This window comes from Hyperoodon ampullatus (genome assembly GCF_949752795.1).
Source record: "Hyperoodon ampullatus genome assembly, chromosome: 10".
Taxonomy (NCBI): domain Eukaryota; kingdom Metazoa; phylum Chordata; class Mammalia; order Artiodactyla; family Ziphiidae; genus Hyperoodon; species Hyperoodon ampullatus.
Window position 1 is genome coordinate 44,906,188 of NC_136923.1, and position 22,867 is coordinate 44,929,054.

Sequence of the window (22,867 nt, forward strand, 5' to 3'; positions counted from 1 at the left end):
AATTTATGACTTGTGGGCCCAAGCACTTTTGCCTTTGTGGACCCTTTCCTCCACAAAAAACCATCTAAAATCGTATTTTACAATTGTGTTGGTATAAAGATTAATATTGTGTATTAAAACATGTGCCTGGAACTAATAGTTCATTTTTCCATATGATTTTAAAAGAAATTAAGACATTTTCATGGACCCCCTAAAAGAATGGTGGGCCCTAGGCTCCACGCCTGCTGAGCCCAGTGGGTAAGGAGGCCCTTTGCAAGACACTGCTGACATGGCAGTCCCCTCGCCACTGCCCTCCCTGCTTCATAAATTGACCCACAGACCTCAAAGCATACTGCCTGCTTCTAAATCTCACAAAAACCCTAATATCAATGTCTCTTCAGCTTCTATCTGTTTAGGTCTTATTATAGGTGTCAGAACAATCCCTGAGGTGGAACTGGGAAATTCCCTCTTCTGCCCCAGAAACCTGGACACATCATTTAATCCTCAAAGCTTTTATTCCACATTGTATTAGGTTCTGTCATATCAAGACTTATATCAAGTCACATAAATAGATACCCCAGGCCTCTGTCACAGCCCCAGTTCATCACACACAGCCAGATACTGAATCCGTTTTGGCGCCGCTGAGACTGGCAGACGCATGTGCACGCACATGCCCAAGGGTAGAGAGGGGTCTGGGATCAGGCCTCTGTTATTCCACTGTGTTCTCTTCCTATTAAGCCAGGTAGCTAATGAGACCCCGCTACTCACATGTTCACAAGCTTGAGCCATTCTGGTAAGCAGCAGTCCCACTTATTCCAGCTTGAAATGAGTTTGCATTTCTTTGTCCAACACAAAGCTTTGAAATGAATGACGACCCTGGAAAATTATCAGGAGAATTTGTGAGGATTGCAAATAAGCAGGTATATCTAGTGTTTAGGATGGAAATATTTTCTTCTTTCAAATTCTAGAGACTCAGACTCTCCCCCTGGCAACACTTTGCATGCTGCATGTCTTTGGAAAACAGTTTATAAGGAAGAGTAAATGGAGGAAGAATTTGTTTCTAGTAACATATTTTTATAGGAAGAGAAAGGGCATGGCTACAGGATGGAGAGATTGCTCGGGCTCAAGTTTGTGGGTAGTGAGACTAAAAGTAAAGGAGTCTGCTCTGCCCTCAGTCCCTAGAAAGAAAAGATACAGGTGGGATTTTGACGTGGGTCCTGACCTGGTATTCTTTCTCAGGTCCACTGTCATGGCCACAGTGGCAGGCCCCCACCTCGGAGTGGTACATCACCTCCTTAAAGGTTTGCATTGGTCCTGTTGTTGGTTACAGTCTGGCAGGAAGCTGAGTCTTTGTTGAGGTTGATGCTTGTTTCTCTGCCTCACTGCTGAGCGATGGAGGAAACACTGGAGGTTTCTCATCACTTTCTGTACCCTGAGCGTGGACTCTTGGTTCCAGCCCGGTGATTGTAAAGTTGACATAATAGATTTGATGTTCCACAAGGGGATGTGACACAGACCGGACCCTAGAGGTGGACACTCAGGCTCTCAGTGGTGACCACGTGTGGTCGGGAGGTCAAGGAGCATCAGTGTGTCAGAGCAAATACATCTCCGGGGCGTATCAACAGCTGAAAGCTCCTCCTCCACCCTAGAGAAGCCATACTGGCTATGCTGGGCATTTTGAAAGGAAGTCATGCATGTACTCGGCACTTAATAAATTTGTTGTTTAATTTGTGTTTCTTTGATCACTAGAAGGTTGAATTTGGTTACTGCATGAGTCCACTGGCCATTTTCATTCCATCATCCATGGGGCCCTTGGCCACGAGTGTCTTTGAGGCCAACCTTCCTGTTCTGCAACAGCCCCTATTCTGTCAGCTGATTTTCTTCACACTTTCACATCTCCCTTATTTGATACCATGGACCTGTCACGTTTGATTCATCTTATAATTAATGTCTGGAGTAACGTCGGCTGCCGTCATAGAGAGCTCTTTCTGGCTCTGGAATTGTGCTTTGTTTGTGCCATTCAGCTCAGGTCTCTGGAGCTGTAAGCAATAAAGCAGGAAGGCTCCTGTAGATTTTCATTTCTCCCACACACAGGGCTCCCTGCCAGCACCTCTGAATCCTCACCAGCTTTTTATTTGAACAAAACCCTGTCCAGTGCTAAATATAGCTTTATTTCACACAATTGTAGAAGGTACTTTCTACTGTTAAATCTAGACTGGGCAGGGAACAGGACATTTACATAACAAGTTGGTGTTAACCCTGTGACAAACCTTCTAATCGCTTACTGGCCTAGTGAGTAAGCTAAGGAACAAGGAGGTTGGGTGCCCTGCTCCTGTCACACAGCTAATTAAATCCCAGTTATCTTCACTTCCAGCAGGTGCCCTGTCCACTCCCGCACTCACATCCAAGCAAGCCCGCAACACTCCTGTAGAAGAACCACCCGATTCCCTAGAGGTGGGATTAATTCCCTGCAAGTGTTTGTGGGTTCCAGTTTGTGTTTCATGATGGAGGGCAGAACGGGGACACCAACCAACCAGAGAGATCTTGTCCAGTTTCCATATAATTTTTTTCAGTCACTTCTCCAGCTGGAAGCTGGTTCCCTTCTGAAGGGGACCATAGACCTCCCAAGTGAAGCCGTGGTGCTCTCCACAGACCAACTGCTGGGGACCGCTCACTCTCACTTAATGACAAGTGCAAATACCTTCAGGGGTCAGGAAAGTATGTCACCGTGTCAAGTGGCTGGGGTAGAGCTAAAGGCACACTCTGAGGGCAGGGACTTCATCCACTGTTCACTGCTTATCCCAGCACCTGGAGCAGAGCCTGTGCACCACAGGCCCCCAATAAGATATGCATGCAATAGAATGAATGGTGGGGACTGCAGAGAACTGGGAAGTGCTTATCTCACAGAAGGCATTCTTGTCAAAAAAGCATGCCTCTAGGCAATATTTGGCTTCCAGCTGGCAACTCCTATGATTGAATAAACAAGGCTATTTCTGGACGAAAAGGAAAAATGACTGCCAAGCAACACTGATGTCCAGCTTATCGCTTTGATGTTATATGTTCAGTTGGAGTCAAGATGCAGATAACTCTTTCTGTTTAAGCACCTCTGAAGTCCTTCCCATTAATAACATTGGCCCCTTAATGACCCTGGACCAATTGGAGATGTGTGTAAATGTTAACATTTGCCCTTCCATCGTGCTGTGGTCTAACCGTTTTTCCTGAATCCCTTAGTCAAAAGATGTACAAAGGCACCTCTTCTAACAAACAAAGGGCAAACTTTCTAAATACAAGCTTTATTTACTAAGAGAAGTGTACCAAACCTGCTTTCATACATACAACGTTGCCTTTTCTAAAATGGACTTAAGCAAACAGTGGCAGCTCTTTCTTGCCAAAAACATTTTGAGTCCAATTCATCTCCAAAACCTGCCACATTGAGTTACAGGATTCTAGATAATGGCGGACAGCCTCTGCAAGTTTTTCCTAAGGTAAAGAGTTGGCTTGGCTCTCCCTCGGACACTTCCCTTATTCTGGTGGGTCTGCGTCACCTTCCTCCATCTTATTTTCCTGATAACCCAGACCCACTTTTTTGGTATGTAGCAAACTCCCTTGAACCAAAAGAAGCATAACTCTTGGGTGAGTCAAGCAGCTATTGTGAAACAGGCTGCAGAGGAGCCCTCTGAGCACATGTGCCCTAACCCTAGGATGATTGACAGGTGCCGGGATGAGACCCTAGGATGAGACCATGTACCAGAGCCCAGAGCCAGCTTCTAGACTGTGGACTCAGCCACAGACTTGTCACTTAGACACTCTGATTCCATAGTGAAGTTGCAGGGCCACTGAAAACTTCCTCTAGTGAGATAAAACCTGCAGCAGAATTTACTTGGGGAAACAAACTGCAAACCAAGTCAGAGCTATCATTAATATATTTTGGCCAGAATATATGAATCAGATAGATACCTTGGGAGGTACCAAAGGCATTAAAATTCCAGGCTTTCTTGAAACACTTTACTGGTTAAAAAAATGCCCATGGGCAATATTTGACTTCCAGTTTACAAACCCGGTGATGGGCTAAGTAAAATTGATTGTAGATGGACATCATTAGTGCCAAGCAACATTGATCTCCTGCTTACTTCTTGGTGCTATATGTTCAGATGAACTCAAAGATGCAGATAATTCTTTGTGGCTGAAGTACCTCTGCTCCATTAAAGACCTTGGCCCAGATCTGGACTGACTGTAATTTTGAGCCATGAATATAAAAACTAGAAGTGACTTGTATCAGTTAGAAATATATTCAACCACAAATAACAGAAAATCCAGCCAATAGGGGCTCCAACAGGTAGGGACTTATTTTGCACACATGTATCAACGTGTTCAGAGGCAGTTCAGCTGATCCAGTGCTATGTGGGCTCAGGCTCTTTCAGTCTTTCTGATCCACCTGACCCAGCATTTTGGTAGCATCCTCACTCTTGTTGGCTTCCTAACTGCAGACCTATGATCAAGGCAGAGAAAAGTGGGGGCAGGAGAGCATCAGCTGCATCTAGTCACCTGATTAGGAAAACAAAAGCTTTGCTAGAAACCCCTCAATAGACCTTCCCTTCAGGCTCACTGGTCAGAACGATGTCACATGACTGCCCCTGGCTGCAGGAGAGGCTGGGAAATGCAGTGTATTTTCTGTTCAGCCTTAATGGTGGGGGAAGATAAGGAAGAATGGGCTTGAGAATAGATGTGGGTGAGCTAACAACACAGTAGCTACCAGAGACTGCAGAGAAACTCTTTCCAATCCTCTCAATGTACAAATGACAAAACTGAGTTCCAGAAATGGGAAGTAGCCTGGCCAAGGTCCAATATCTAGATGAAGTTACAGCCAGATCTAGAGCCCAGGTCTCCTAACTCTTCATCCATAAAGCTACCCACTGGACCACATCATGAATGTAGTTTGACAGAGTCTGTGACTGAAGCTCTGTTGAGGAAAGAGAATATCATCCAGAAAACGAGGTAATGAATATGAAACTATCAGCAGTGGCAGAGGACCTAGTAGCTTCCACTTGAGCTCTCCTTCTTCTCTCCCTAAGAATCTGAAATAATTCATTGTGAGTCACAGAAGCTAAGCCAAGTTACATCAGGCCTCCTCTCAGTCCCCTCAGACTGGGTAGATTTTTTTAGTGTCTCATTCCTTTGGCACATTGATGTTTGTGTGTGTTATAAAACAGAATCGATCTCATGATGAGCACCATGATAATGTAGAATTTCCATGTCGTTGTTAATGTTGTTCTTGTCTTCTGTCCCCTTCTGTTATTGGACCAAACAGAAGTATTCTGCTGTTTCTCTCTGCAACATCTCCACAGAAGTCCTGAAAGTCATCAACGCCACGGAGGAGTTGATAGCAGAGTCTACAGGGCCCTGGGAGTTCCCACCTGTCCCTCCTGACAGAGAGAAAGGGACGTTTCCTCTTGGAACAGACCAAGTGAGACTGGATGAGCAGCTGACTTCCCTGGAAGAAAATGTAAGACAGTGTGGATGTACTCTGTCTAGGGCACACATGTCCAAAGGAGAAGCTGATGATGTTGTAACTCTTCACAAAGAGGGCAAGGACACAAATATACTACCACCATAGCAAATATATTCTCAGAAGGGTCTTAGACTGGGTTCCCCAGAAGCAGATCCCAAGATGAAGATTTCTGTGCAAGTGATTTATTAGGGAAATGCTCCCATGGGAGACTGGTAAGGGAGTGGGGAGAGGGAAGAAGTCAAGCAAAGCTATGATCTTACACAAAACGTAGCTTCAGCCCGATCCTGCAGGCAACTCCGGGGTGTAAGTTGCATCTCAGAGTTGTCCTGACCTAAGGCAAAGGAACTGGCTCTTCCTACAGCCAGTGGGCACCTCAGTCTCTCTGCATGCAGGCAAAGTGTCTACAGTAGCTCAAAGGCCGTTTTTGCATAGATCTGAGCTGTTGGAAACAAAAGCACACTGCAGCTTGGGAGCGGGGAGGGGAGTATGCAGAAACTATATAAGGGATCTGTGGGGATCCAGGTGGAGCATTGCCAGTGCCACTACAGAGAATAACAGTGGTTGCCAACAGAACTTAGGTTACTACAGAATTGGTCTGCCCTGCTTCACAGATATGTCTGTTCGTAATGGTTTTTCTGTCCTTCCAACTGGTGAGGAAAGAAAGAATGTAATAGATTTTTACATATGAACACCTACAATCATTTTTAAGACTTCAGTAAGGTCCAATGAGAATTTTCCAACAATGCAAACCAGGGGTGACACAGAGCAATCTGGACATTAGCCACTCAGGCCATCGTTACCATCACCAGTTGGCATAGTCCCAATGTCAAATCCAGTCAGGTGATTCCATCTTTCCAGACCCAGCAGAATCAACCCTAATTTGGAGATGCTCTAATGAATGGTGTTCTCAGAAACCAGGAAATGTTATCAGAGAGATTTTTTGCCAGAAGTTGAAACAACAACAAATCAAAATGACTCAAGGTAAAAAAAAAAAAAAAAAGCCAATATTAGTTTCACTTTGAAAGTAGAAGACTCTCTACCTTTGGATTCCCATAAAACCTAAGCATATGTCTGCCTCACTTTGTTGCCCTTTCTGTTCACTCATATATCTCCTATTAGATCAGCACCATTGACATTTTGGGTTAGATAATTCTTTGTTGCGGGACCTGTCCTGTATGTTGTAGGATGTTTAGCAGCATCCCTGGTCTCTACCCACTAGATGCTAGAAGCTGCACCCTCCTAGATCTGACAATCAAAAATGTCTCAAGACATTGCCAAATATTAGCGGGAGCATGGGGGAGAGTAGGGCACAGTCATGCCCAAGTTGGAAACCGGATATATAAATTCCTATAGAACAGGACCTGCTGCCTTTCCTGTCTATAGCCCTAGCCCTTGGCCCTGAGCCTGACACAGAGGAGGTGTGCAAGGAATGTTTATCTGATATATGATTACATCAGATGAATAAAATCCTTTTTTAAAAGAAATGTTTTACTTCTAATGTGCAGGTCTCTGTTCTTTAAAAATGCCTATGATACAATTCTTTCAGGTGCTGATAGTCCTAAAATGGCCCTAATCCTGCACACACAGAATTGAAAAGATTAAAATAAAGATATGGTTCACCAGGAAAGGGAGGCATTTTTTTCTTTTTACAAAGTATGGTATCAAAAAAACTTACAATGCATGAAATAATCTAGATTTAAATGACAAAGGTCAGCACACTGAAAGCAAAGACAGCATGCCTTTTTTTCCCCTCTAAGGAGTTTACTGAAAACTACAATGGCCTTGGCAGAGTTTTCATTTTGTAAGATCCTTTTATTGTACATCATGTTTCTTTTTGTGGGTTCATTAACACTTTGAGTGCGAAACACATCTACTTAGCCACTGAGTCAAGACATCAGAAACACCAGCAGTGGAAAGCTGGGGATTACAACTTCCTGCTCCCTGTCCAGCCCCTCTAAGATGCCTCTCCTGTTCTCATAGAGTTAACTGCCTATTTCCACCTCCTTCCCTACCCCAACCAGCTTTTCAAATTTCACCTCCGGAGAGATTCCATCTTTGTTCCTTTGAATTCTGTGGGTCTTTGGGTCACAGAAGGGCTGACTTTTTCTTTAATCTCTTTAGTTCACCAGATCACAGAGCCATGGGCAGGTTGCTTGCTCTGCTGTTTCCAGGATGGAATTCAGCGGAGCAGCAGGAGAAGGGCAGGGCTGATTCTTAAACTGGCCTCTGGGTGCAGCTGATTTAATTAAACCAGGGCTTTTGTCTATGTTCTGAAGAGCGCGCCTGCTCCTCATCCCTTCGCTGCCTTTCTCCTTTGTGCTGAGGAGCCCGGGGAATGGCAGAAATAGAAATGGCAACACTTAGTCTGCCCTCTGAACACTGGCTTCTGCAGACCAAGCCACTGAGATAAAAGAGAACATCCTCATTTGCAAGAGAATATTCATCTTTAAGAAGTCTTATGAAGATTTCAGAGCTACGTAAGATAAAACAAAAAATATCACATTCATATGTCTAATCTCCTGTTTTCATAAACTGCCTTGTTAATCCACTTAATTAGGGTAGGGCATGGGGATTTTAGAATTTCCTTAGTCTCTTAGTTTTGACACTTCTCACCTGCTGCCTGGCTGTGAAATCAGCTCTGTCTCCCCTAAAGGTGGGAGAAACCTCTGACCAATGCCAGCCTCCCCTGCACGCACAGTGGGGACTCAGTTTCTCGGACTGAATGCCTGGGGAGCTCTGAAGCACAGGGTTCTACTGTACCTGTAGGGGTCTGTCTGGGAGAGGAAAGTTTCAGGAAGGGAGTATTGACTCAGGTGTGGGCAAGGATAAGGGGTGCTGTAGTGCCCACAGAGTAGCAGTAGGAGGAAGTGGTCACCACCCTCAGGCAGTATAGCCCAGGGAGAACTGGAGCCTGGAAGAGCGCCCCCTAGTGGGAGCTGTCGCCATAGAATCCAGGAAGGGAAAAAGCAGGGGAAAAAGGCTCTTACTTCTTTCTCCTCCTGCCTTTGATCTCCTGCTGGTGCTTCCCATTGGCCAAACCCACCCCAATCAGCAAGGGAGCCTTGGTGGTAAAGTTTGTATAGGTTAGCGTCACAGAGAACAGAGGAGAGCAGGGCAGAATGGAAAATGGATCTAGGGATCAACAGAGAACAAGTATGACCATTTTCAGACCTGTGGTATGAATGGTAGGGGCCCACCAGGGCCACCTTGTGGATTTATGCAGGGTTGTGAGTGGGAGGGGTGAGTCGGCTCCCTCACCCTCCCACCCCCATCTAAGGACCTTCCTCATTTCTTATCTTCCTAAATGACAGAGACCACCTGGGGTACCCCATAATTCCCAGCCACAGAGCCAATGGAGGAATAGTCTCAACTTCCCTTTTACTTCTGCCTTATAACTCCGGCAACCCCAAATACATTGTAGTATACAACCAGTGGCAGCAGGCACAGTGGGACGGCCAAGGGGGGACCCGGCTCTGGCCCAGAATCAAAGATCAGGCAGAGGACGTTGATCTTCCTTCTCAAAGCCCTTGTACAACCCCCATAGCACAGGAGAGGTAGAACTTCTAGAAGTGGTCATGGCTCTCTGCTCTCAGAGAACAAGGAAAGAAATACTATCTGTTACTGTCTAACCTTAGTCCCCTAAAGTATATGTCATGGACGTCAAGTCCAACAAGATGCTCTAAGATCAAATAAGCTTGAGAAACCCACATACTCTTTCTAGGAAAACTGAGATACATCTTAGCACATTAAAGACCCTGAGAAGTCCAGCAATAAAGAAATCTGTTTAATGTTCTTTATTCTAGGGGCTTTGACCATAAAGTCCTTCCTTTGAAACACCTATTCTCATCCCTTGAACCACTTTGAGAAAGGCTTGTTGAACCAGGAGCCAGTCAGTGGGGTCACAGGCATCAATGACTAGAGTTTGGAGAGGACATAGATTACTCAGACATGGTAACCATACTTCTCGCCAAAAGTGGACCTTAATTAAGCAAGCATCTTCAGGTTAATGTTTTTCAAATGGGTTATTTTTAAGACTAGAATAACAATTTCATTATATGGCATGTTAATTTTTGTTATTTCAGCCCAGCCACAGAGCCAATATTACGGCCATCTATAACCACAGTAACTCTAGTACGTTTATGCCAACGTTTGAAATATAAATTGTCGAAATATTCCAATCGAGATTAAGTATCACAGCATCGTAGGGCAGGGTGGATAAAGGCATGAAATCTGGCACCAGCCCGCTAGCTCAGTAAATCCCTGTCATGATCATCATCACCATCATCACCATTGTCATCATCCTCTAATCCTTTAGGTGCCATGACCTTGCTCGTAAGTTCCTGTTGAGCAGGTGTCAGTGCCAAACCACTGAACCTCCCTATGCCCCTAGTGCCAGGAAAGCAGGCTTTTAGGGAACACAAAGTAAAAGATGAACATTCTGGCCTTGCTGAGAACTTGGAGCGATTTCATATTGCTTTGTCTTGGCAGAGAAAGTAAGGAACGTTAGTGGATGACCATGCTGGTGACAAAACAACAAGGTGCTATTAAGTTGATACAACCATAGGGTATGATGATGTTGAGTTTTGCGTGTTTATGGAAATATCAAGGTCCTGAGACCAAAGATATGTCAGGTCATGTTTAACCATTGCCACACTTAAGTTATTCATTTCTTTTAAATTCCAAGTTTAGTTTCATTGTGCAAAGCTATAAGTTTATGTTTTTAATTATCAAAATGAATTCCCCTTTTTTTGGTGTGGGTACCAAAAGTGTAATATCCAAACTCAAACTGTGGTGGCCATCGCTCTGATCTCTTCCTCCTCTCTCCTCTCCTCTTCCTCCTCCTCCTCTTCTCCTCTTATTCTATTTTCCTCTCTCTCTCTTTCTTCAATTTTTCTTCCCCTCTGAAGATAAGTTTTTCAACCTCACAACTTTTGAGAGACAAATTTTTAATGATTTCTCCACTCAAATAGCTTTGAAATATTCATCACTTCCTTCATGTGACAAACTATAAAGTGTTTCTTGTTTTGAAGATAAGGAGTAAATGGCTATATTAAACTGTGAAGATCTTTTAGAAACAGAAGTTCTCTAATACTTGCATATGACAAAGAAATATAAAACTAAGGGCAAAGTGAAATAAGGCAGTTACCAGCAGACATTTGACTCATGACCCCTGTGTGACCAATGAATCACCCAACTTGATGTCCGCTATGTCAGTCACTGCTGGAAGCTCCCACAGCTAATTGTGCCTGGTGATGCACAAATTTGCTCTCATCAAACCTGCACGTGCCTTTGCTCCACTCTGAAATGTTTTGTAAAATTGCCAGTTTTCAGGCAGATGCATGAATCATGCCAAGGAATTGACTGAGTTGGAGCATCTCAGGATTCTTTGCCCTCCTCACCAACACTCAGCATTGCTCAGTGCAAATGACCATGCATTATCTGTGTGCACTGCTCTTGGCTTGCCTAACTCTGTTATATTTTTAACTCAAGTTAAAGGAATTGTTAAAGTAGTGACCGTGCATATCATTCAAGTCAACTCTAAATGGCTGTGATTACATGTTTAGAGCTTTATATACATTGATTAAACCTCATAAGCCTGTTTAAGTAATTACCTTCTCTAGATACATTTAGTTCCTTGTGTTGTCCACTGTTTCATCATGTTATTAATTAGGCTGAAGGAGCATTTGTTTCACTCACCCTGTCCTCAGCCTGAATTATTCCAATGATTTTACTTTCTGTTTGCCCACTTTTATGAGAATCACCTTATAAACCCATAAGCCAAAGTAATTTTTCCTTTAATTTTCCCTCAAATTACTTCCTTTATCTTATTTTCTCTTTAATCTTCAGGAGCTCTCAAAAAACTGTCTTAATTGATCATAGACTTTATATGCTTCTCAACATCACACTATTTTCTAAAAAATAAGGCTCTTTCCTACTACATACTTCAGGTTCACTTTCATTCCCTTAACCTGATTCAAGCAACTTCCCAGTACTTAATCAGAGATAATTCAAGCAAAATTTGTAATCGTTTTAAATTAATTTCACCTCTTTCATGTTTTCTGAATTTTTCCAAATTCTAATGCCAACCAAAATTTTTATTGGAAAATCTACATCATGAGTTTTTCTCTTTGTTTCCTCTATCTTGATATTGTGGTTGTTATAGTCCCTGGACAAATTCACAATTTATGTAGCTGATGTCATGTATTCTTGTACTATTTTATTGTATTTTTAAAATTTACAAACTACTTTTTTTTGCAGGAAAGGTTGGGGGAAGAGGAGGTGTAGTTGACAGTGATGGGGTGTCAAGACCTTATGCTACCACCACTTAAGTGTGAAGAATGTTTATAAATGGGGGGCTCCCTGTCTCTTTCTCCCAATGTTGAGTCTAGTTCTCTCTCACTTCCCTGAATTATGGCATCCCCTGAAGGGGCCCCACCAGTCCTGGGTCCACAGACCTGAGCTCAAAGGCCATGCCTCCTCTACAGGTGTACCTGGCGGCAGGTACCGTGTATGGACTTGAAGGCCAGCTGAGTGAGCTAGAGGATGCTGCCCGCTGCATCCACAGTGGCACTGATGAGACTGAACTGGCAGATCTGGAGGACCAAGTAGCCACGGCAGCAGCCCGGGTCCACCATGCTGAGATCCAGGTAAGAACTCTCCTCTCTGCCCAGATGGAGAACTACTGGGCAAAAGGAGAGGGCACCCCATCTTAAAAAAGAATCATTTCAAAGCCTTTGTATCTATCAGTTCCTGCCATCTCCAGCAGACTTTTCGTGGGCATGGTCCTTCCAGGTGGATTCCACCAAAGCCTCCTTTTTTAAAGTGCACCCTTCCTCTCCCCAAATTATGACCTTGATAATATATCTCTTTAAAACCTATGCCATTTTCCTCTTTGACAAATCCTCTGACCCTTGCTATAGAGGCTCCCATTCCATCCCAAGACCACCCTTCCCTAACCTTTATCACACTGGTTTTTTTAAAAAATATTTATTTATTTATTTACTTGGTTGTGCCAGGTCTTATTTGCCACAGGTGGGCTCCTTAGTTATGGCATGCAAACTCTCAGTTGCGGCATGCATGTGGGATCTAGTTCCCCAACCAGGGATCGAACCCCTGCACTGGGAGTGTGGAGTCTTATCCACTGCACCACCAGGGAAGTCCCATCATACTGTTGATTACTTATTTAATGCCAGGTTTCCCCACGACAGACTAAAAGCTCCTTGAGGACAGGACTCTAGCTATCTAGCTTAACACAATAACTCCAGTGCCTAGCATAACACCTCACACAGGTTTGGGCCTCAATAAAAATGAGATGAATAAATAAGTGAAAAACGAAGTGTAGATTTCTTAGACCAATATTTTTCATGATTTAGATACGGCTGTTTTAGAACTAATTACTATATTATCTATAACTTTCTGAAGATGCTTGTTTGCAGTTTTCATGGATATTCCCTTGGTCTCTGACTCTGGATCAAAATGGACTGTGGACTAAGTAACTGATTCTCAAACTGGGGTCCATGGACATATACATACTCAGGGACCCACAAGAAATGCTGGTCTCTGCAGCATAAGCTCAGTGTAGACCCCTGGTTCACTGATATTTCTGTAGACCCTGCATCTTAAAACTGCATCCTCTGGAGAATGGGGATCAATTGAAACCATCTCTGGATAGAGAAGATGACAGTTTGGGGTGATAATTTTTTTAAATAAATTTATTTATTTATTTTTGGCTATGTTGGGCCTTCGTTGCTGTGTGCGGGCTTCCTCTAGTTGCAGCAAGGGGAGGCTACTCTTTGTTGTGGTGCGTGGGCTTCTCATTGAGGTGGCTTCTCTTGTCACGGAGCACAGGCTCTAGGCACGTGGGCTTCAGTAGTTGTGGTGCATAGGCTCAGTAGTTGTGGCTCGTGGGCTCTAGAGCGCAGGCTCAGTAGTTGTGGCACATGGGCTTAGTTGCTCCATGGCATGTGGGATCTTCCCGGACCAGGGTTTGAACCTGGGTCCCCTGCATTGGCAGGCAGATTCTTAACCACTGCACCACCAGGGAAGTCCGATAATTATTTTTTAAATAAATATTTTTATCTTAAAGAACCAAAAATCACAACAGCTGCTCATATCATTCAGCACTCTTGAGAATGGGAGGGAACCAGTTCTGTGCTAGGAATGGCCCAGGAATGGTCTCATCACAAATGGCCCTGTTGACTGTTTATTACCAGCAAGGATGGCTGAAGAGCAACTCTCCTCAAAAATCATTTCCCACAAATGCCACTCAACATTTAATCAATTTATAGTTAATGTTATATGAAGTAGAATCAAATCATTTGTTTTCTGGGGGTATATTTTGCAGCAAATACTTCTTGAATGGTTTAGCAGGAAGTAATACTGTTTATGGGTGTTTGGGAGGGTTTTATTGGATAATTAGTTATTCATGCCTCTAAATTTTTCTAGGCTTAAATTATTGGAGCCATGTTTTATGGCACAAAATCCTGGAGTCCAAAATGTCCATTTTCCATGTGTTTGAATGTGCCTATTAATTTATCATTCATTGTTAAATATTATAATAATGTCATTAATAATACCTAATATTCAGTGAGTCTTACTGTGGGCCAGGAGTTGGGCTTAACCCTTGAATTCATTATTGTATTTAATCCTTTCAGCACCCCCATGAGGTGGCTATTGTTATTTTTCCCTTTTTATATCTGGAGAAAAGGAGGCTCAGAATGGTTAAACCGAAGTCAAATAGCTAAAAAGTGATGAAGCCAGGATTTTAACCTAGGTCTTTCTGGCCTCAGAGCCCACATTCTTCACCAGTCTGTGCTGTGTGGTTTCCTGAAAAGTGTGCTTGTCCTGCCCTCAGGTATATATCCACTTGCATAAGAGTCCTTACTTTGCATGGGAGGTCATCAACCTTGCCATCATCTTTACGGCTCTTTTCAACGTGGGAACCTTTATTAGCGTGGAGACTCTCCTTGTCCTACAGTTGCTGCCAGAGAAGGAAGATTCATTCCTTGTTATCAGTTCTTGTCCAAAGCAGAGTCTCACAGAAGATGTCACTGAGGGTATCCTGCAGGATGATAGGAGGGTCCCACTGGAGGGTAGATGTGCTGAATTGCTGAATTGTGTTCTTAGATTAGGTCACATTCTAGGGTTGCTTTCACCTTGGAGTTAACCTTTGGGACTCCAAGGTGAAAGCAACCCTAGAATCTGACCTAATCTGACAGGATTGCCTGGTGCTGAAGCCAACTGCAGGATGATGCACGGGCAGCGTGCTAAGGATGCTGTCCACTGCATCCTGCAGGGCCACCTCTGTGGGCATTCCTGGGGAAGGTCTCTCTTAACTCTTAATATCAAGAAAAGCTATTCTTCTGAGTACTTGGTCTTTATCTTGTGGGCATAGAGCCGTAAAATGATCTTTTTGCTTTGGCTCCCAGGAAACCCAGAGCAGAACTGGTCATCCCCTTCTAGCAAGTGTAAGGGTCACTGGATATGCAGTCTTAGGGATTAATGGAACACAGTTAGATACAACGTGATAGATGGATGGATGGATAGATAGAGAGATAGATAAACAAAATGTAAGCAAAATCAGCCCTCAGCAGTCTCCTTTCCTCTTTCTGCATCCTTTGCCCTGTGGACTAAAACTGGAAAAATTAACCCTTCTTATTCTAGAGCCTGGCAGTCAGCAAATCAGGAGGTCAGCAACTTGCTCTCCCACTGACCTGTCTCCCAGGGCCCTCTGAGCAAAGCCCTCCATCAAAACTGCTTCCAGGAAAGAATGTGGGCATCAATCCACATCAGTTGCAAATGACTGATAAAAGTTTGTGCAATTTATTGGTCTATAAACCAAAGGAACGCCGTTCTCAGTGTGAAATTTGAGGAATGAGAATAGGAAGGCATCTGGGGGCTAGGAAGGGACAGGGGCTGCACAGTGGCCCCTTCTGGGGGCTGGCTGCTGGCCAGCTTGGATTCTTTCACCAGCTGCCACAGTCTTGGCCTTTATCTGCCTTCTCCTCCTTATCTGAGTAAGATTGCCGCTCCTCCGGGATAGGGGAAGCATCTCCCATATTTGCTGACCTTTCAGACCTTCTCTCTGCACTTCCTATAGCATCTATCCCAATGGGCTCTGTCCAAAGAAGCCCTCAGTAAATGGCAACAGAATTAGAATTCGTCTTGTGCAGCACAAAATAGCTTAGGGACGGGGAGGCAATGGAGACGTCGGGGCGGAGGGCACACACATTGGCAGCAGGGCCCACTTTCAGGTTTCCTGGCTGATTCCCCAGCAACACTCAGGGTGTGCCATCTCAGCAGGATAGCTGTGATCCCAGCCTCCTCCCTCGACTCTGCCAGCCTCCTCCAGTGTCCCCCATGCCAGGCCTTGGCAAGGCCTCTGAGAAGGGGGCAACGTGGTGAGATCATGAGCAGCGGCATTAATGCTGAGCTCTGCTGTGAGATGTTGGGTGTGTTACTCATCCCTCTAAGCCACAGTTTCCTCATCTGTAAAACCAAGAGAATGGTACCCATGTCACAGGATTATGAATGAAGCATGAATGAGTTCATGTATTTAAAGCACTCAACATGGCAACGGCACATAGTAATGCCCTTTCCTAAGAGGAGGGACCGTGTTTTCTTCACCCCTGGGGACATGGATGGACCGGGGTTCTTTCCGGGTGCTGAGTGGGCTCTTGTTCTCTGTATCTACCTTAAAACATTGTTGGAAAAAAATCTGAGCTCCTTCTGACCTACTGATGTTATAGTAAAGGAAACTGATGCCCAGAGAGAGGAGGGAGTTTCTCAAGGTCACTTGGCCTCTTAATAGAGGAAATGGACTTGAACCAGGGGCTGCTGGGCTTCCCTCCTAAGACCTGGTGCTGTGGTTTTGGATTCAGGGAGTCACGGAAGAAGGAAGCAGGACCTATAAATCATACTTGCTTTTCAAAGCTCACATCGTGTTGTCTCCCTTGGAAGCCTTCCCTCACCCCCACCCCCACCCCTATGCTGAGCCAGATGGCCCTGGGCCATCATGCCCATCGTGCCCTGGGCTTCCATTTATCCCTAGGGGTCCTCTGACAGGGGTGACATGCTACAGAGCTAACAACTGGAAAATTAAATTTACAAAGAAAGGCCTGTGGTTTATTTTCTCACTACAGTACTAAATAGAGAAGTGCTTGGTGGAAGTTGAATGAGTGAATGAATAAATGAGCATATATCAAAGCAGATTTGTTCTTCATAGAGTCATAATACTTTCAACAAAGATTCTCCCCCTCCTGGGCTTTCTCCCTACTGATTCCGCCTTTCTGTTGCATTAAGATTTCTGATATTGAGAGCCGGATTTCAGCCCTGACCATTGCAGGATTAAACATAGCACCCTGTGGGCGCCTCACAAGAAAACGAGATCAGAAGCAAAGGAACCAGGTGCGTTTGTCCCTCACTCCCTCTGCTGGAATATTGCACGACCTGGAAAATGTAGAAGATAAAACATCTCTGGCTTTGCGAAGGTGTACTGATTCCTGTGTTCTGTTTATAGGTACAAACCATAGACACATCAAGGCAGCAGAGGAGGAAACTCCCTGCTCCACCGATGAAAGGTATGCTTAAATCAAACCACAGAGCCACCAAAGCACTAAGCCTGACTCACTCACTCAGAGTAACTCAGAGATCTGAGTTTGAGGACCAGATCTAATGGGGTGTTCTCACCCAGAATTGCCCTTGTGGAGAGTCTATCTTGACTTGAATTCCTCCAAGAGGCAGACCCTGGGACAAAGATGTGATTTGGGAGGTAATTACAAGAAACACTGATAAGGGAAGAAAGAAAAGATTCAGGGAAGGAAATTAAGCCAATATAATGTACTTTAATTAGTAGTTTGCTGCTTTGGGCAAATGAGGCTAACCCCTGCAGAGGACTTCTGGGAGACAGTATCAACGTACCTCAGAGTTTCCATCTCAAAGAATAGGAAGATGAGATATTTCAACTCTCATCTTTGCTTGAAGGTTATTTCTGGTAGGGGCATTAACTCCCTGGTACTTCTGACCCACCCCAGCATTCATGGGCCAAGAGAGAGTGGTGATGCCTGTAGTGGGATGCTGTCAGAGTGGGCTGGAATGGTTGACTGTCAGGGAGATGCAGGAAGGACACCAAAAGCATCTAACAAAGAGCCCAACCTAGAGGGATTCCAGCAATGCCAGTCCTATCACCCTTATCTACTGGACATTTTCAACAATTTCCCTAGATTCAGAAGCCACAGAATGATGATGCCAAACTAGAAATTTAGACCTGCAAACTAGAAGAGTAGAAAGTCAGAAGATATATGTTTGAGTCCTGGTTCCACCATTCATTGTTCAACGAATGTTTACTCAGTGCCTACTTTATATTCCCCAGAGCCCTAAACAGTTAAAATATATTACAGATCCACGATCCCTTACTTCAAACCCTTGGGTCAATATATGTTTCAGAATTATTTGGACTTTAGAAAGGTAATATGGTACATGTACTGTGTATTTCATGACAGCCCCCTCCCGTGGCGTCTGGAGTAGCATCTGATAAACACATTAATATCCCTGCAGCAAAGCGTGACAATGTTCATGCTCCATGAGAGGGACAAGGACTTGAAATGGCCACATATCAGTTTAAGTCAGGTTTTGACATCAGGCAATTTTGACTCCAAAGTTGTAAAGATTTGCTGTTTTTAGAGCCTTTTATATTTCAGAATTGCAAATAAGAGTTTGTAGACTGTATTGGATTATCTCCAAGCTACCTTTTCCTAGAAAGCCACCAATGATGCCTTGATTTATTTGGTCCACCAATCAATCAATCAATCAATCAATCGATAGATAAATAAATAAATAATCAAACAAACAGAACAAAAAGTTTCCGCAGTCAGACCTATGGACCAGAATGAGATGCCAGTCTAGAACAAAAATCTGGGTAATCTGGACACCTGGTCTTTCTTCCTTAACCATCAGTCCAGCTTCTGGATAATACTTATTCCTATGTGTTTCCTTTTAGCTGAAAAAATTGAGGCATCTTCAGCGACCACCATTAAAACATTTAACCGCAACTTCATTCTCCAAGACTCCTCGACAAACAGGACTACAGAAAGGAAAAGCACTACCAAGGATTTGATAGTAAGTCATCTCTATCTTAATGCCAATTACTGTCACTGTTGATGGCACCTCCATTCTGTAGCCCTTCTTTCTGTAGGTCCCCAGTCAGAGCCCCAAGAAGCATCCTTCCTGCATGGTCTCATGGTCTCTTGGTTGGGTGGTGGGGGTCCTTATATTGCTAACCTCTTGGGTATGTGGATACATCCTGTCAATTATATCTCCAGCTCCTTGTATGAACCAGATTTAATATAAGAGAAATAAAAATATGTAGACAGAAATATAAGGTCTGATTGAGGTATAAGAGTTTTTATTCTGTTTTTGATTCATATTCACTCTTCCTTAAATTTTTTCTAAGCCATTAATTACTTGTGTTCCAGAAAAAAGTCAGCAGCTGCCCATAAATGTGGCAAAGGAAGGGACAGTGGATAATTTGCATAAACCTGGAGATCATATAAGAGGGCTAAGGGATTATTACCCTAACACCAACATATGCTTCAGAATTTTGCAAATGCTTGATGCTGCTTATATGGGAGGTGAAGACCCAGCTAAACCGCCTCAGTGATACCAGTTATGCAGAGGGGGCAGACAATGGCTGGGTGACAAGACTGAAGCAACGAAAGGCAAAACTTATTCTGTTGCCTTTTATGCATCACCTGTCACTCCCTTCCCATTCCGCCCCCTCATGTCCCTGTGTCATGAGCACAGAAGCACCAGATAATGGCATAATGGTGGGCATGCCCTTTTGAATTACAAGTTACTGCATCTCTTAGGTACCATATGGCAACAGTGCTGCCCACTGCCTTTGCTTCATTGGCCAGCCGTTACCCCTGACCTTTCAAAGTCCAATTACCTGGCTCCTGGCTGGTACTTCAAAGAGCTAAAAAGAAGCATTATCACACTAAAAGGGCAGACCACTAGGGCCAGGGAAGGAGTCTGTTATAAATAAGATAGTTAAAAATAAATTACCTTAAGGGAAAGTGGAGGGTGGGGGGAGGGATAAATTATGAGTTTGGGATTAACTAATATATATAAAATAGATAACCAACAAAGACCTACTGTATAGCACAGGGAACTATACTCAATATTTTGTTAACAACCTATAAGGGAAAAGAATCTGAAAAAGAATATATATATGTGTGTGTGTGTGTGTGTGTGTGTGTATCTGAATCACTTTGCTGTATACCTGAAACTAACACAACATTGTAAATCAACTATATGTCAACAAAAACTTTAAAAATAAAAAAAATTTTAAAGGATAAAGCTCCAGATCCCCCTCTCTTAAAAAATAAAATAAAATAATAAATAAATTACCTTCCATAGATGTAGAACATAGATCAGTGGTTGCCAGGGGCTCTGGGGAGGGAGAATAGGAAGAAATGCTTAATGGGTAACAGGTTTACTTTAGAGTGATGCTATGTTTTGAAACTTGATAGAGGCGGTGGTTGCCCAACATTGTGAATGTACTAAATGCCACTGAATTGTTCATTTTTAAATGGTTAATTTTATGTTTCGTAAATTTCACCTCAATAAATTATTTCTTAAATAAATTAACTTTAAATAACACTGAGAGGTTAAAAATGAAAGAATAGACAACATTCTATGCTAAATAAATGCAAACAAAAAAGAAAAGGCAAGAATACTACTTTCAAACAAAGTACAATTCAAGGCAAGAAGCACACAGTAGAAACAGGGAGGGAGGATGTTTTAGATACTGATAAAATAAAGTAAGTAAATCATGAGACTTTCTTGAATTGGCAAAACAACAGAGCAACGCAATCTAATGTGCCATGGTTGATGACTTTAAAATTCCCTTATCAGCCCTTGGAAGCCCAGTACACCAGAAATAAATACAAATTAGATAATTTGAATAGTGTAATTATTAAGCTTTAATTAAGAGGGACTTCCCTGGTGGTCCACTGGTAAAGAATACACCTTATGAAATAATGGAAATGTTCTATATCTGCAGTGCCCAATATGGTAGTCACCAGCCAGAAGTGGCTACTGAGCTCTTGAAATGTGGCTACTGCCTTGGAGGAACTGATTTTTAAATTTTATTTAATTTTAATTAATCTAGGGCTTCCCTGGTAGCACAGTGGTTAAGAATCTGACTGCCAATGCAGGGGACATGGGTTCGAGCCGTAGTCTGGGAAGATCCCACATGCCGTGGAGCAACTAAGCCCGTGAGCCACAACTACCGAGCCTGCGCTCTAGAGCCCGCGAGCCACAACTACTGAGCCGCGTACCACAACTACTGAAGCCCACGCGCCTAGAGCCCGCGCTCCACAATAAGAGAAGCCACCGCAATAAGAAGCCTGTGCATCCCAACAAAGAGTAGCTCCTGCTCGCCACAACTAGAGAAAGCCTGCGCGCAGCAACGAAGACCCAATGCAGCCAAAAATAAAATATAAATAAATTAAAAAAAAATAATCTAAATGTAAACAGCCACTTGTGGCTAGTGTCTACCGTATTGGATAGAGCATATCTAGAAAATTAGAACAAAAATTAAAATAGTCAGAAACCCTACTCAGAAGTTTTAAAGCATGTGCACCCACATACACAAGTATACACATACACACACACAACGTGCACATCTCACACATATTTCCAAGTAACTATTGGATTAAAGAAAAAAGCTAATCCACAGAGCATTTACAAAGTGAAGACATTACATATATCAAAACAAATGAGATACATACAGAACCACACTGAGTCAAATTCACAGTATTAAATCTTTTCTTCATTATTAAAGAAGGAAGAAGCAAAACAAGTGAACTAGACTTTGAATTTCAGACATCAAAGATAAATGCATAAACCAATTAAAACCAAAAAGCTATAGAAATGATCATAAATCCAAGAGCTTATTCTTTGGGAAAATAGAGAAATTTTTGTTAGCCAATTCAAGAAAAAAAAAACCCAAGAAATAAAAAAATAAGAGATTCTAATAGAGATGTAAATTTTTTATTTAAATATACAATGTGATGTAAATCTATGCTAATAAATTTTAAAGTCTTAGTTCTAGTAAAATCAGGATCAAATCAGAGTATCAGTAAAAACTGACTTAAATAAAAATTTTAAGTTTATTAAAACTTCAAAAAAGCTTCTCTGGCCAAAAGGTTTTGCTGATAAATTTTTATGAGCTAATTCTCATGCAATATGAAATATTCCAGAGGATTAAAAAATTTCAAAACTAAAAGATTCATGTTGTAAAGCTGTTAAAACCCCAACAACTAAAGGGCTGACAGGGCTGGTAAGTATGTACACATCTTACACACACAGGCACAAACAGACGCATACAAACCACACACCAATAGTACTTCTTCAGAGAGATGAGGCATGCTAAATAAAAATTAGCAAGCTAAATGCAGCAGTACATTAAATAATAAATTACCAGGTAAATTTTACAGGAATCCACCAATACCTTTAATATTGAGATATTGATTAATAAATCCGACCAACAGTTATTTCTTTCCAAATTAATTTATAGTTTAATGCAATTCTCATAAAATTCTCAGTGGGATTTTCTTGGAACTAAAGTTCATGTAAGAATAAATCAGAAAGAATAGACAAGAGCATTTTGCAAAATTAAAGTGATTTTCCTGCCAGATTTTAAAACCAATTAAAAGTTGTAAAGAAACTAATGATTAATGAAATAGAATAGAAAGCTCAGAAATAGATACAGGCACATATGAGAATGTGTTATATGACTTTTTAAGCATTAGGAACCAGTAGAGGAGGTATAGATTATTTTTTTTAAAAACTCTGCTTGGGAAATTAGCCAACGGGATGCAGTGGGAAGGGAATCAATTTGCCTTATTCCATACACCAAAATGAATTTCAGATGGATTAAGAAGTACATGTAAGAAATGCATCACTTTTTGAATACTGTGAAATATTTCACTGGTCAATGGGCATGAATACCTTTTACAACATAAAAAAAGCAGCAGACGTTGCTGTTAATGGCCTCTCCTCACTTTCACCAAGTGGCTGATTGCATCTGCTCATTTTCTCCCCTCAGGAGCCCACCCTGGAGTCTGCTGTGAGGTATTAGCACAATGGAACTCCACTGCCAGTGACCCACTGCCTCCGGCCGTACACGACAGTGCCTTGACCCAACAGCCATCGAATACTGTACGGATTTCCACCTGAGGAGAGGGCGTGGGGAGGCCACAGTGCACCCCTGCACAGGGCTGTCCTGATACCTCAGCCAGAAAGCAGACCCAGACTTCAGCATCAAGGTCTTGCCTACTCTGCCTTAGGCTCCCAGGAGAATCCAAGACAGAAAAC

The 22,867-nt window shown here is 42.8% G+C and overlaps 1 protein-coding gene across 1 annotated transcript in view; it reads left to right on the forward strand.

Moving 5' to 3' along the window:
- The window catches only part of MYRIP (myosin VIIA and Rab interacting protein), a gene marked incomplete at both ends in the record, with an annotated part of 178,689 nt that extends 156,058 nt beyond the window's left edge, over positions 1–22,631 (forward strand). The window contains 6 exons of the mRNA XM_079713826.1: positions 5,288–5,482; positions 11,974–12,135; positions 16,790–16,894; positions 17,007–17,067; positions 18,486–18,604; positions 22,599–22,631. Coding sequence (XP_079569952.1) covers positions 5,288–5,482; positions 11,974–12,135; positions 16,790–16,894; positions 17,007–17,067; positions 18,486–18,604; positions 22,599–22,631 — 675 coding nt within the window. The remainder of the gene's footprint in view (positions 1–5,287; positions 5,483–11,973; positions 12,136–16,789; positions 16,895–17,006; positions 17,068–18,485; positions 18,605–22,598) is intronic.
- Positions 22,632–22,867: the final 236 nt, after the last annotated feature.